Source organism: Haplochromis burtoni, unplaced genomic scaffold, assembly GCF_018398535.1.
Source record: "Haplochromis burtoni strain Fernald_Lab_line unplaced genomic scaffold, NCSU_Asbu1 Contig_438, whole genome shotgun sequence".
NCBI classification, from domain to species: Eukaryota; Metazoa; Chordata; class Actinopteri; order Cichliformes; family Cichlidae; genus Haplochromis; species Haplochromis burtoni.
In genome coordinates, this window is record NW_024582799.1 from 266,694 (window position 1) to 282,318 (window position 15,625).

Genomic DNA, 15,625 nt, shown 5'->3' on the forward strand with positions numbered 1-15,625 from the left:
CTGCCAAATGTAGTGTTTTACACAAAGTAGTGTGTCATGCAGCCGGTGTTATATGTAGTACTCTGCATGCACAGGTAAGCTTCCCTTGTATATTTTCACATGTGAAAAGTTTGCTGTCTTGATTATCACAATAATGCAGCGATAACTTTTCTTTTCTTTTCTTTTCTTTTCTTTTCTTGTCTTGTCTTTTCTTTTCTTTTCTTTTCTTTTCTTTTCTTTTCTTTTCTTGTCTTTTCTTTTCTCAGCCTGTCCTAGTGCACGTAGAGAGCAGAGTGGTCTTTCTTTTTCCTCTGTTTCCTCATCATCATCCTCAGCTCTACTCAGCTCTTTCCCTATACCTCCGCCACGTCCTGCTCTCAAAGCCTGCTCCACCTCTGAAAAGCTTGCCCCACCTCTGCTAGAGTCTGATATGGGGTCTGCCCATATCAAACCTACAAGTCTACCGTTTTCCCCAGAGTCAGGTAAAGGGACAGAGATTAAAGTGTAGACCAAGCAGATATTTTCCACACCCTTTACTTGACCTTTACCTTTGGTTTTTCCTTACTCTGTCCTCCCATGTTTTCCCCTTTGTTTTCCAGCTTCCTGGCAGACTGAATGGAGGCCTCCCAAATCTCAGGTCCCTCTAGCACAGCTGGCCCACTCTCCTACGTCTCTGCATCCCTTTGTCAGTGATCCTGGACAAGCTGCACTTCTGCAGAAAAAGCAGAGACTAGAGATGCCATGTAATTCTGCTCTACTTTAAACCCAGACCAGTACTCTGCCATGTTGATCAGAGGCTGCTTGCTGTACTTCTCTTTCATTTGTCTCTGTTTTTCCCTTCTTGTTTTCTGTCCTGTCAGCTTCATCTTCTCTGCCCACTGCTCAGCCTTTAGATGAGAAACCCAGCGGAGGGTCTGGATATGTTTCTTTTTGGAAACCTCAGGTCACATCTGCATTAGAGACCGCCTCACCTTCTCTACATCTTTCCTCTGCTCATGTGTTTCCTTCTCTTTCAGTCTGTGAACATGATGCAGGTACATGCACATGGTTAGGTTCAGCACAGAAAAGAGTGTAGCTGCTATGCTAGCGTGATGGCACATGAACCTCGTTTTTTAGCTTGATTTGTAAAATCGTATCTTTGCTTTTCCTTCTTATTAGAGTTCAAAAGACAGCTGAGCACCCTGAATGAAGAGGATAACCAGTGCACAGCACCCACAGGTAAGCATCAAGTCAGCATTCAGTGGGGTAAGGCCTACAGTACGGACTGCACGGCTAACTCTCTGAACTGTATGTTATTAGCCTCTAACCCTGGAGGCCCAGCCAGCCAAAGGTCAGAGCAGGTCAGAGCTTCAGAGAGGAAAAGAGATACAGCGTGTGGACTCGACGCTGCCAAAGCATCAGCAGGGTAAGTTGTTCCTGCAGGCTGCTTGAGTTTGGCACTTCTGAACATTTGCTGTGTTTTCACGATTGTCTAACAATAATCCATGTTCCCATATCACAACATTTTTGCTTATGGTTCTATCAAACTGTAGTTTCGAGAGTACTTCATGAGGTGTAGTTATCCTTGTTTAATTGGCCTATAAAAATGAAAAACACTTTTTTTCCTCTTTAAGGTTATATTCTCATGTAATTCTGAGCCACTTTATTTGAAGCTGCTGTGTAATGACATTGTCTGGAAGTTATGTTCTCTCCGTTTGTGCTTTGTCAGAACTTTTGATTGGATTTTCATTTTTTAACAAAGTCACAGTGAAACAAATCTGAGTAGTGAGGTGTGCAAAGATTGTGTTTGTGTGACCAACAAATCCCCAATTTTTCAGTGTAACAAAATTACATGCTGGCATGCTATGCAACAGTTTCACTGTTGTCCACGTGAGACAAATTTAGGAAACAAACCAGTGAATTTTGAAATAAACAACGATCATGCTCGTGGTCTCACCGCGCAACTGAGATTTTCCTTTTTGGCCTGGGAACGATGTATTCATCAAATAACCTGCTGAAAGCTCAGAGACTCACATGAGCAGCGATCGTCAACGGGAAATCTTGCACCGAAAAAACACACATTTCGTTTATTTTCTGCAAGTATTCAACTTTACAAGAGGAGGTAAAACAGGACTCACTTTAAGTGATTTAAAAATAGCACCTGAACTGTAAAGAGTTACACAGGAAGATGATTCTGGTGGGGAATAGAAAAAAAGTATTTATTTATTATTACATAATGTTTAATGTGACTCAGGAAGTGTTGCTTTTAATAAATGATAATAGTGTCATAATTGTAAGAAGAACATGTATTTACTGAGCAACAACGCGGTCTACAAGAAAGAATGAACAAAACAGCCTCAAGATCAAGAAAATAAATTGCACTAATTGCAAAAATGCAATTTTTTATTACAATATATAAAACCACCCCATGCTATTTCAGTCCCGAAAAAATTCACAGAATGCGTGGCATGCTTTGGAAAGATGGACGCATCGGAGAGCAACTTGGAGTTTGTATCTTGCCCAAAGATATTTGGCGTGCAGACTGGAGCAGCCTGGGATCAAACCATTAACCTTCCTTAACCTTAGTAGATGACCTGCTCTACCTCAGAGCAGCTACATCCACCTCAAGGAAACCGTCAACAACATCCACTGAAAGAACATTTCTTTAGTAAGGCTTCTGTCAAGTCGAGTTACGCCTGATAAATTGTCTCTAATCAAGCTGCATACGAAGTCATAAACCTTTCCCATCAAGGCTGCTGAAATTCAAGTCAATCAACCATCATCTCAACTGAACAGGGTTGGAAAGTTATGAGAAAAGGCCAGACCAATCAGATTTTAGATCTGATTTTAGACTCCATGTTAAGAAGCTGAAGCTGTTGCTTTAAAAACAGTGTTTGAGTTCCCTGTTTGATGTTTCTGGGTGAGTTTTTGAAAACTTCTGCTTTTTGATTCTGCTTTTAGAAATGTGATTTGTAAAATGTGGCACTCAATTCCTGACAGGCCACTATTTGTGACTGCATTGTGATGCAGTGATGTGATACATTGTTACATCTAAACACCAGCTGGCAGAATTCTTATTTGTAGTTTGCATCAGTTGTGTAGTTTTGAACTTTTTTGTGGTTGCTAAAAATATAAAGTAAGTTAAAGTTACAAAGGAGAGAGAGTGTTGCCAAAGGAGCTGAGATCACTGAAGTCACTTTCAGAGTCACTGGTTGCCATTACATCAGATTATGGTATTACTGGTATGCTAGGAACAGTGAAACAGTGAGAGCAGGTAAGTGTATGTGAGCGTGATACCTGACCTCTGCTCTGGATGCCATTAATTATGCTCTTTTATGAGATGAGCTTCAGTTGTTGTTATTGTCACTGTTCCAGCAATAGTGATGTTACTGAGCAACACTGGTTGCAGCTAAAAGCACTGAATGTAAAGCAAATTAAAAAGTAACCAAAGACTATGCATTGCAACAAAGTCAGAAGAAATGGAAAAAAAAAGTTGCACAGTCGCTGTGGAATCATCATCAGCAAAATGTTGTGACTTGGTGCTTTGTTTGTGGGGTGCAGTTCTTGAGTGTGGTGTCTTAGTACTGGACTGTTTGTTGTGAAATGCATTTGTTGAATACCATGCATGACATTATGAAGTTATTAAAGGAACAAAGAGTAGTAACAGTGCTTTATTCAAGCGTGTTATTTTAAAAAAATAATTTTAAAATGATTTTAAAAGATTTATATCTACTTCACAGTGACCGTAACCCTGTACCAGAGTTTCACTGTATTATTATGAAGATTATGAACTTGAATTGCATTGATCTTTAATAAAATGATTTAATATATTTATCATATTATTGTGGCATCCTCCTCCTTGACTGTAGAGTATTGACTGTGACTTTGTATTTACCTTTTCTTTAGTGATGAAAACGTGGTTTTACTGCAGTCAACATGTTCGATTGGTGCTGCAAAACCACTATCCCAAACCCAAGTAAATAACGCTGAACAGCAACTACAAAAACCTCCAAATAGTAGTACCATTCAATGGGAAGAGCTACCAAAAATGACTACAGAAAGTTATCCTGCAGACAGGATCATTCTGTGGGAAGAGCTACCAAAGGTGACTACAGAGGAAATTAGAAAAGCACCACAGAAAGACAGTGAGATGATGAAAGAAATGGCTGACACGCAGATGGAGACAAATAGAAAAGCTGGGATACTGTTGCCTGGCCCAACCATCAGCAGCACATTTGGATTTCCTACTACTTCTGAACAAACATCTGAATCCCTTGTGCACAGTGAATCTACTTGGAAAAAGTCATCAAAAGATTTTGAAGTTGCAACCACAGAACTTGCTCTTCACCCAGAAGGAGACGTATATCTAGAAATAGATAAAAATGTTTGCCAGCCTAGTGCACAATGTGTGCAAAGTTGTGTGACGCCTGAAACTGGCTATAAACAGGTTAATTTTTTGGGGACCTGTTCCAGGTTGACAAACATTGCTGGCATGCCATCCAAAATGCCACCAGATTATGAAAAACAGTGGCGTGTTGATCGAAAGCTAATCTGGAAGAAACAATCTCAAATACAGCGAATATTACCACCATCTTCATTAGAGAAGAATGAAAGTGAAAAGAAGGAAATGGTTTCACTGGCACGCTCTTGCCCCAGGAAGGCTAGAAATCCAGGATTCCCATCTGTGTCTCAATACAGTTATACAAATCACTTTGGTCCAGATGTATGCAGCATACCTGGCTCAGAATCTGTTATTGATAGCAGATCAAAGATGTCGCAAGAAGAATTTAGTGCCATGACTGAAAGAGAAGTGTTACCAAGAGAGAAGGATGGAATTCAAGAACCGGGAGTTTTGACGCCAACATGTCCAGAGCATTCCTCAATAACAGACATGACCGTGATTCCACAATCTACTATAGTAAAGTGTGGATTGGCTGAAAACAGCATTTTAGGTTCTTGTCCAAAAATCTCTCTAATTGAAGGCATTCCCTCATTATTGGAGAATCCTTTCAGCAAAAACTGGATAACAGATTTTAAACCTTTAGCAGTAAAACAAGCGAAACTCAACCTCATAATGACTGAATATAGCCTTGACCATGGTGAAATGAAGGTAATGTCAACTTTTGCCTCGATTTGTCCAAAAGAAGCTTCTGTCCCAGGATTTCCATCTGTTTTTGCACCGACAGTAATCTGTGATGAGTCTAGAATGCTCAGTCTCCTTCCAGCTTCCCCCACTGTCTCCAGTATAGCTGGTTTTCCATCATTACAAGCTGACAGCAAAAACTGGAACACCATTCATCAACCATTGTGGGAGAAGCCGTCTGAAAAGGAGCTTGTGTTAGTAATGGAGCTCGATAAAATACCTAAAAACATGAATGGAATCGTTTCTCTTGCACAAAGTTGCTCAAGGAATTCGTGCATCTTTGGGTTTCCCTCTGTGCCAAATCCCAGATTGTATAATGTTGCAGATATGACAGATATGGTCAGTCTTTCATGCTCATGCCCCAAACTGTCACAAATAGCCGGATTTCCATCATATTATGATTCAAAAGACTGGATAATAAGCAAGGAACCACTGTTTGAACCAAGAATGAAAGACAAGCAGATGGACAGAGAGAGCAAAATGACAAGTAATGAGAGAGTAATGAAATTAATGGTTTTCCTTGTACCAACTTGTCCCAAAGTTTCAAGTATTCCTGGTTTCCCATCTGTTCCATGTCCCAAAATTCATGGCCTGAATATGGTCAACCTCCTTCCTTTGTGTCCAGTAATTTCTGCTGTACCTGGATTTTCATCGATTGAATCACATCTGAATGTGGGATGGCCATCTGAAATGGATTTACTGATGCACAGACCACAAAGGAATACTTATCTTAGCATAATCTGCTCACCAGTGATCATAGACAAACCAAGCCACATGCTTCCTTTAGTTCCATCGTGTACAAGATCATCATTGATTCCAGGCTTTCCTACTGTCACTAAATACAATATCCTAACTCTCCTACCCGCTTGCCCGCAAGTATCAAGTTTGCCAGGGTTTGCTTCACTCAAAGTGGGCTTAAAATCCCAATGGCTTTTAGATCCATATACTTATGGATCTATGCATAAAAATCCAAAGGAGACAGTTTTTCTTAAAGATGTTCCAAATCAAAATGCAGAGATTATGCATTTAATGGCGCCAGCTTGCCCAGAAAACTCCAGAATCCCTGGATTCCAGTCTGCGCCCCATTACAATTCCAAGATTAAATCCAGAATAAGTTTTGTACCTTACTGTGCCAGTGCTTCAAGTATCAAGGGATTTGCATCCATGACTCCAGTACCAAGCACAGGTTGGCTAAGTGAAACAAAATCAATTTTGTCAAGACCTCAGAAGAAAATGGCAGAAATGTTTGTGGTACTTACTCAACAGGTCAAGTCGGATTGCTTCAACGTAAACATGATAGCACAAGTGGGGTCTTGCCCCAAAAAAGCCAGAGCATCCGGTTTTCCGTCTGCTCAAATTACAAACAAATCACCAAATATGGTCAGCCTAAACTCTTCTGCTCCATGTGTTTCATGCATCCCAGGTTTTCCATCAGCCAGAAGGCATAGTGCTGAATCTATGAACATACAAACCGTGGCAACATTCAACAAGATCTTGTTTAAAAACCTACGCAATAAAAGAAATAGCATTGGAGAGTTTCCTGCAAAACAAGACCATAAGCAAGATGAAGTTAAGAACATGGTAGCAATGGCTCCATCGTGTCCAAAACTCACTCAAACTCCTGGGTTCCCCAGTATTTTGCAACTGAATCCAACTGCAAAAACAATGCCTGTGCCACCTGCAACTAAGAAGCAAACCTTGCAAGAATTACCTCATGCAGAGTCATATCTCAAAGACACAGGAAATCCTGGTGTTTCTTTTGTACCTGGTAGCAGTCCAAGCACAGAACTTTCATATGGTGAGACATTTGTAATGTTGATATAAAGCTCGGAGTTATCTTTCTTTGCCATACATTTTAATCCATTTGATTTTTCTTTTAAACAGAAGAGAAACTTAAAATTGGTGCCAAGCAAAACATAGAACTTAATGTAGATAATAGGTAAGTGGACGTGCCCGATGCTCTTGCGTTTTTTGCATTTAGTGTTTGCCTAACATTTACTGCTTCGGCCAGCAAATTTAGATTGCATGGTAAACTGACAACAAATATGACGTTGAATTTCATGATATTATAATTTTAGTGCTAATTAAGTTTTAACAGCCAAGCTTTAAAATCCTTTATATTCGGGTCCTCAGAAAATCTGAAATAGAGAGGACAGCAGAGGAAGACCTAACAGTGAAGAAACCATTGGAAAGATCTGAGCTGGTGGGAATCTTAGGTTGGGAACTATTGGAAGCTGAAGGAACAATAACAGAAAAAAAAGGAGAATCCTCTCTATCAGAAAAGGAAAAAGATATCTCTGGATTAGTGGGTGCTATTGTGGGTGTTTTCCACAAAGGGTAAGTGTTCAAACTGAAACCAACTGCATAAAGCATGGGTTGCTTATTAATAATCCTAGACAGAGTCTGATGTTTCAGTGTCCAGTTCATTCTAGACTTGTGACACTGTTTGTGCTCACGGTGCAGTTTTCACTTTATCTTTATGTGCCAACATCCACAGGCTGGCTCTTTTAGTCAGCCTCGTCCACGTTGGTCAACCCCGCTCACCTGCTGGGACTAAAAGCCCCCAGCCCTTGTAATAAATTGGTACAATCTGTATGAAGAGAAGAAGGCAGTTTCCTTCTGTAGACTCTGGAGACAAGCGAATGTGCCAGTAGCCTTTGGCTAAATCCAGCATTGTGAAAAAGCAAGCAGTGCCCAACTGGTCTAGGAGTTTGTCGACCAGTTGGGCAGCTTACATGGGGTAAGCTGGGGCAATGGTTGAATTTGGTACGCTGGGCTCCAACTCATCTCGATCCTTAACCGAGCTCACCAGAGAAGCAGTTTCAGCCTCTCTCCATTCTTTTAGGAGGTTGAGGTGGTATATTTGTGTGGCTTCACCCCTGTCTGACCGCACCACTTCATAGTCAATATCAACCACTCCCTGTGTGACCACCGAGGGTCCTTGCCACTTGGTGAGTAATTGTGAGCTTGATGAAGGGAGCAATACAAAATGTCTTAGCCTAGTCCCTCTATTGTACAGCCACTGCTGATGTTACTGGGCAGGGGGGCGATTCTCCTGTGGATACTGGACTAAAACCTTGCTCTGAGGTTCAGGATGTATTGAATTTTATTTTTCCCTGGGTGAGACCTTCATCCCATTTTTCTTTAATTAGGTCCAACACTCCCTGTGGGTTTCTGCCAAACAGCAACTAAAAGGGAGAAAACTCGGTGGAGGCCTGGGCCACCTGCTGCAGTGCAAAAAAAGAGGGTCTAGCCAGTGATACCAGTTACTCTCATCCTTGTCTTGACTTCTTGACTTGTCTTGTTCAGCGACTCCGCCAGCTTGTCAGTCTCAGGGTGGTAGACGCTGGCCTTAACAGATTAATCAGGCTGGTTCACCAGAAGACATTCTGTGGAGGATGCACTAGGCAGACCACTTTTTTGGCTTTATTCAATAGATACAGTTAATGTATCTATTGAAAGCAGACAGAGGGGAAGATATGTAGCAAAAGGCCACGGGTCAGAATCAGGGCCAGCTGCTTTCAGCTGTACGGCATATGGCTGCATGCTTATCCCAGTGAGCTAAAGTGGCACCCAGAGAAAACCATTCATCACTCGGTCAAAGCTGAGTGTAGTATCTTTACGAGAATGCTCTAGTGGAAAATATTCCATGGAGCGAATCACTGGAACCGGTGGGTTCTCCAGTGAAGACCCCGTTGTTTCCATCTCGCTAGAGTCCGCATGCTGTGCCTTGAGGCAACTGTTGTTGTGATTTGGCACTATATAAATACGATTCCATTGAAACATGTCACCCCTACAGACACCCATTAGCTTTCTAAATTCAGTCAAATCTGGTCCCAGCATTAAGGAGTGTGAAAGTCTGGAGCTAACCACAGCCTTAAGTCGGTGCATTTAATTCACCAGCACTATGGGATATTAAGGGATATCCACACTCTTAATTTCCACCCACTCTGCTTCCAACAATGCCCCCGGTCAACACAAGGTTTGGTGAACCAGGGTCTGCTTGCAGCTCGAATCCACCATAGCCCATTGTGTACTCCGTTAGCACCTTACTGCAGCCCTGTAGGGCCGATGGTGTAGAGCACCTGTCCTGCTCGCTCAGCTACCATTTGAGCCAGCATCTCCATGGCTGCATGGGTCATGAGTACACAGCATGTCGGGAACTTGGGCGCCACCGTAACATACTCTGTTTAGTCGTAGTCCTGACATGCCGCACACTGCTTGTGCTTTTGATGCAGTTTTCACTTTATTTGACACGGTGCCAACATGCACAGGTGACGTTGTGACTCTGACTCCACCTCCGCTCCAGGTCCAGGTTAACCAGCCTCCCCTGGCACTGACCCCTGAACCCACTCCACCACCCCTCTCCTGAACTCAAGCCACAGAAAACATCCCACCACAATATTAAACTCCCTTAATTTTCAAATGTGTAGTTTTAAGTGAAGTGAAAACTTTACTAGGCTGCATTTGCATGGGAACACTGGCTTCTGTAATGAGCTACATGCTGATAGAGGAGACAAATTATACATAGTTCCAGTTTTCATTCACTCATATATGAATTCATTTCTCAGTTACGAAACTGTAGCATCAATCTTGGGGCCATCGAACTCTGGGTTAGCTGAAGCTGATCACCAACCCAAGCCTCTCTCTTCTTTGGATGCAACAATGACCCCTTCGGATGAGTTTTTTCAAGTCTTTACAAATTGCACCATTCCCATCGAGGACAGGTGTGAGGCTTCTGTCGGCCATACCGCAGAGGATACAGAGGAAAGATTACTCACAGGGAAGGTCGCTGTTGAAACACCAATGTGCACTGCAGGTTTACTTCCAAGGCAGCAGACTGAGGTAGAACAGGATGAGGTTAGAGTGGTGTTGTCTTCTTGTCAGCTGGAAAAAGGGTGAGTGCTGGTTGCATGGTGTGTACATTTTTGATGATAACATCTCTATTATTTGGCTTATGAGTGCTTACTGCTCAGGATGCTTGTGATGGTAAAGTCAGCCAGTACTGACACTCGAGTATGGAACTGCAATATTGGTCACTTTGTTAAGGTTAACCTTTGTTTCCTGGATGTGCAGCTTTGTTCTAATGACTTGTTGTGTATCAGGATTTGGTTTTGTCTTAATAGGCGGTTGCATGCACAGTAGAAATATGTGACAAAGTTAAGAACAGATGATTCTGAAGTTTGTCCTTTGTTTTTCTTAAGCCCTGAACAAATAAGCATGGAAGAAAATAATGCTACCTCCCAGAAGCCCACATCAAATGAGACACTGACAGATGCCACTAAAGATAGAGAAGTAATGTTGGATGTTGCCTTGGAAGAAGCCTCACGTGATCATAACGTTAGTTCAGATGGACCACAAGGTGACAGTTCAGTACCGCAGCGAGGGAAGAAGCCAAAAAGAAGAAAAGTTCAAGACCTGCCACAGAACGAGTGTGAGAGTGAAAACACAGTTCCTAAACGTCCTCTTAGAAAGAAAGATAGTTTAACCCGAGACCACAAACCCAAATTTTATGGTGTATCTGTCAAGTGCCTTCCTGAAGTTGTCCCAGTGGAGTCATTAAACAAGGATGCTAATGCAGAAGTAATATCTACACAACCTGCTACCTACCCAAGCCCACTCAAAAGAACTCACGATATCATCCCCAAACCAGAGCTTTGTGAGAAAACTGGCACTATTTCACTCATTAAGGAGATACATCTTCCTTCAATTGAGAGTGACAAGGGAATTACACCACAGAATTTAAATGTCACAGTTACGAATTCTGATAAACCAGTCCACTTTGATAAAGCAGCAGTTGGTGATAGGCAAGAACTAAGTCAACCAGCAATAACTTGTGACGCATCTATTGATGCACTTAATATTAAAACTCCTCAAAAGTCAGAGGATGCACCAGTCACTGCAGAGACTGAAAGCCTAACAGAAACAGCTTATTCTATCCCAAAGCCTTGTATGAATATCCATTCCAGTGGCGCCTTCTCTGGTGACCTTTCAGCTACAGAAAGAGCCTCTAAAGCTGATAATGGAGAACAGGCACAGTCAGCAAGGCATGGTAGCCCTTCACAAATTTCTTCAACAGCTAAAGAACTGTCAGAGGTGGAACATAATAAAGACCTCCCTCTTCTTTCCCCAGTTTACCAACCAGAAGTAGTGGCTGGTGTACACTTAAGGAAAAGCAGATTAACCAATGAGGAAAATGTTCAAGCAGAGGATAATAATTCTTCAGAATCTCCAGTAAAACTCTCACGTTTGCCAGTGCCGAAACCAAGAGTAAAGAAACGTCTTAGTGATTTTTTCCCAGACGACACTGAAATCTCAGATAGTTCAGCTGTCACTAACAAGGAATTAAAGGAAGGCCCACCATCACTGGATTCAAGTACGATATCTGAATTAAGTTTTGTCACAATTCATCAAGAATATGACAATACATTACAATTGGAAAAGGAAGTTCTAGCAGCAATGCAAGAAGAGTTTAGTCAGTCAGGTGGAGATGATACAGAGCACGCTTTCGGTGAGACCACTGAAGGCTGGACTTTTACAGACGAACACGTTTTTACAGATCCCTGTGAGAAGGCTGTAGAGGCAGTAACTGAACAGTATGTAATGGAGACAGTCCAGGAAGCAAAGACCGATAGGCACCTTGCAAGTACTGTTGCTTCTCAGGATGACTGGCTGCATCTAGACGATAATAAAGATAGTGAACAAATGGAAATTGACCTAAAAAAGGAAAAGAGAGATGAAGAGTTGGACTTTGGCTTTGTGTCTGTCACTGCAGGTTGTTCAGAGTTCAGGTAAGATTAGTCAATACGCATTACGATGTGTGAGGGGGAAATTATAACTTGTATGTGTATATATTTTTCTTTCTCTTTTTACATTAAAGTTTGCATCCCTTAAAAAAATGAAACTAAACTCAAAAATGATTTTAAATTAGCAACATGTTCTGGAAACGTATCAGCAACTAATAAATCATTTCTTTTAGAATAAAGATGCTCACATTTTTATAATTTGCTTTGTATTTGTGTGTATTTCCAGGCAAAGGGAAACAAGAGAAGAATTATCAGGTCAGCCTGTACCGATGCCTCGTAATAAGAAGCGTTTGAGTTGTTCTTCCTTAGATGACAGCAAGTCACAAGTTGTTGCCCTTAAGCAGGACAGGAAACCAACAACATCTCCATCTCAGGAGGTACTTTTAAGCTTACTCACCTGTGTATTTGTATATGAACAGTTGATCAAATAACTGTGTGTAACATATTTCTTGGAGTAAAGAAATTTTAGCTGAATTCTTTTGAAATTTACAAAAGGCCTCTTGCTGGGGTTGAAGGTGTGCACCTTTGACTAAACTACAACCAGTAGTCGAGCTAGTCATGAGGTAGTGGAAATAATTATTTGGTCCTGTGCTAAATTTTAAATGTTGCTCATTTGAAATGATCATTCTCAAATTTTTATGGTTTGTTTCTAATGGAGAGCGACAGAACACCAACCAAAGCATAAATACTTATTTATGCCATTGAAATAAATAAGTATTTGACCCCCAGCTAGAATTGTGACTCCCACAGTTGGCTGGGAGGTCACAATCAAGATTGCAATCAATCAATACATCTATTACAGACACATCCCAGCTTATCATGTGTATAAAGGACACCTGTCCACAGAATCACTTTCTTCCACTCCAACCTCGCCACAACGATAGACAAGTTCAAAGAGCTGCCAAAAATGTCAAGGACAAGATTGTAGTGCTGCAGCTTAGCGATGAGGTGACAACTGTTTGTGTGGTTATTCAAAAATGGAAGAAATATAAAATGACCATCAATTTGTCTTGGTCTGGAGCTCCATGGGATCAACTTGACCAGCTGTGTTTGACAGAAGAGAAATGCTGTGTATAACCCAAAGAACATCATCCCACAGTTAAGCATGGAGGTGAAAATATTATGACTCTAAACTCTAAAGGTTGAACGACTAGATTCACCAGAGGATTAAGCAGCTCGTTATGGATAAAATAAAGGGGTCTACCACAGGCTATCAAGGGCAAGGTTGATAACTGAGGATACCTTTGGTACTCTGGTTCTGCAGTGGTCAATGCACATTGTGTCACTGGCATTGGCTCAGGTAATACAGAGGCCTATTCTCTTCTGCTTATCCAATATATTGTCCCGGGGTCCCGATGCGACAGGCTGCCAGTCTGTCACAGGGGTAACACATTGAGACAAAGAACCACTCACACCTGTGGTTGATCAGCAATTAACCTAACCCCACTAACTGGGTGACTTTGGACTGTGGGAGGAAGCTGGAGAGAACCTACACAGACACAGTGAGAACATAGAGACTCCACACAGAAAGTCCCTGGACTGATCATGAAATTGAACCTTCTTGCTGTGAGGCAATAGTGCTAACCACTGCACCACTGTGCTGCCCTGTGCAGGAGACAGATGGACAAAAATATTCAGTGCTCAGTTCACCAAGTCGAAGGAACTTAGTGAATCTAAGGAGGAGGAACTGCAGATTCAATGTGGGAGAGTCTCTTGGAGCCTCTTCCAAATTACAGCAGATTCCAAGATTATTAGTTCAAATAACTGTACATTAGTACAAGTTATACCACTTTGTCAAGGTCTGGAAGAAGACCTAAACTGTCACCTTTAGATGGGAGGAAACTTGTTAAGATGCTCAGTAATAACCAAGGAACCACTAAACTTCAGGCCCTTTTATCAGTCAGACGAGGTTAAGAATGAGCTTCTTGGACAAAATGATAAGAAATATATTTGGAGGCTTAAAGGTGAGGCTTTTTAACCGAAGAGCACTGTTTTGCTGCCAGTGGGACTGGTACACTCCACAAAATGGATGTAAACATTAAGGAGGAGGACTACCTTCAAATTCTTCAACTTTACCTCAATTCAGCACGTACATAGGTAGCACTTGGACACAACTGGGTGTTCCAATAGTGATCTCAATCATGTGTCAAAACCAGTTTTGGGATAGAAAAAGCAAACTAATTTTAAGATGTTGTCCCGTAGGAAATTGCTTAGTCATCTGCATTTAACCCATTCACTCAGTGAAGCAGTGGACAGGGTGAATCTACCAATCAGGGAGCAGTGTGTAGGGACGCTGCCTTGCTCAAGAGTACCTCAGGATAGCCATTCAAAGGATTTGACCCCCTGATCTTCTGATCATGGGGGTGAACACGCTCCCTACTGAGTTATCCCTGGCCCCTGACTTCAACCCTACTGAAAAGTTGTTGACTTTAAAAGCTCTGTCTGTGCCAGGAAGCTGACCAAATTAACTGACAAGAAGAGTGGCCAAATATTCAGTTAGAATTATGCCAGAAGCTTGTTGATGGTTATAAACCATCAACCAAGCTAAAAGACCTGTAGCCAACTATGAGTTGGGCTGTATGTACACCCAACCTATTCAAATGGTGGCTTAGTAGCAACCTCCAAGTGCTGCTGCCCATGGTCCTGCCAGAAACAGAGTAAAACAGAGAAAAACATGTTTTCAAAGCCTTCAGTAATTCCAACAGAACTTCCTGCAGCTTAGTGCAATATTCTACCCACAATGCAGTGTGTTGTTTTAAACGTATTTCTACAAGTGACACAAGTAGTCTGTGATGCAACATTTGTTTGTCAACCCAAAAGCAGAAGATTGAGAATGAGAACCGTCAGTTTAACCCTACCTAGACGGGCCATTCCACAAGAGCGTCACGCTAACGGACCAATAAAGTTTTGGATTGATGTTGACACAAACCAGTTCCCTGATGTTAAGAAAGTTCCAGCTGTGACTCGAGTTTTTCACACGTGAACTCTGTAAAAATCAGCTCTCGTTGCTCTCTGACTGACGGTGCTCTTCATCATTGCCTTTGGTTTGCACTGACTCAGCTTATGAGTCAAAATTCGCTTTCTGTCACGTCTCCCATTAGGAATTTCAAAGTAACTGTATCCTATATATCAACATAATGTGGCTTGTCTAACAAGCCACGCCCAGTCACAGGTGTAGATTTAGAAAAAAACCTGTTCCCTCAGTGTGTAGCTGTAGATGTTGTATTTATGTGTTACTGCTATGGGTTTGTGCACTGATAGCTTTGATAGAATTGATAGCTCTTTTTTACTTCTGTTAAGTACTCTTTAAGATGTGCTGGGTCTGATGTCATCAAAACATTTATTTTATTTTGAAAGGAAAATATCACAAATAGTTTGTATTACTTCCACTTGAGTCAGGTATGATCAAAATGCTTATTTCCGTGTGAGTTATGACCAGATTTAAAAGAGAAACATTGAAAGAACATTACTTGTTTGTCAATACATTGTGTTTGTTTGAAATTTATAATAACCTGCTGCTTACTGGCTGGTACAAATTCCTTGTTTTGAAAATCTGGCCTAACGATCTTTGTAATCCAATTGCCCTGATATAGACTATTAAAGAAACAAAAGAGTGATTTATATTGCTACAAATATTGACTCATCTATTAAAATCACTGAATTCAGGTGTTCCTTGGCCACAGGTGTATAAAATCAAGCACCTAGGCATGCAGACAGC

At 41.4% G+C, this 15,625-nt stretch overlaps 1 protein-coding gene across 10 annotated transcripts in view; it reads left to right on the forward strand.

Annotated features, from left to right (window-relative positions):
* Window positions 1–15,625, forward strand: part of ehbp1l1a (EH domain binding protein 1-like 1a) — a 47,629-nt gene that overhangs the window by 22,766 nt on the left and 9,238 nt on the right. For 6 of the 10 annotated variants that reach the window (XR_006052872.1, XM_042213358.1, XM_042213359.1 and 3 more), the window contains 8 exons: window positions 1,138–1,197; window positions 1,279–1,384; window positions 3,865–6,899; window positions 6,986–7,040; window positions 7,235–7,438; window positions 9,673–9,999; window positions 10,306–11,892; window positions 12,134–12,284. Coding sequence is in view for 9 of the 10 variants with exons in the window: in XM_042213358.1 (XP_042069292.1) it covers window positions 1,138–1,197; window positions 1,279–1,384; window positions 3,865–6,899; window positions 6,986–7,040; window positions 7,235–7,438; window positions 9,673–9,999; window positions 10,306–11,892; window positions 12,134–12,284 (5,525 nt within the window). In the remaining variant the exon portion in view is untranslated. Of the gene's footprint in view, window positions 1–24; window positions 462–578; window positions 723–839; window positions 1,014–1,137; window positions 1,198–1,278; window positions 1,385–3,864; window positions 6,900–6,985; window positions 7,041–7,234; window positions 7,439–9,672; window positions 10,000–10,305; window positions 11,893–12,133; window positions 12,285–15,625 lie in introns of those variants that run through there. The other 4 variants (XM_042213364.1, XM_042213361.1, XM_042213365.1 and 1 more) reach the window with 4 other exon arrangements.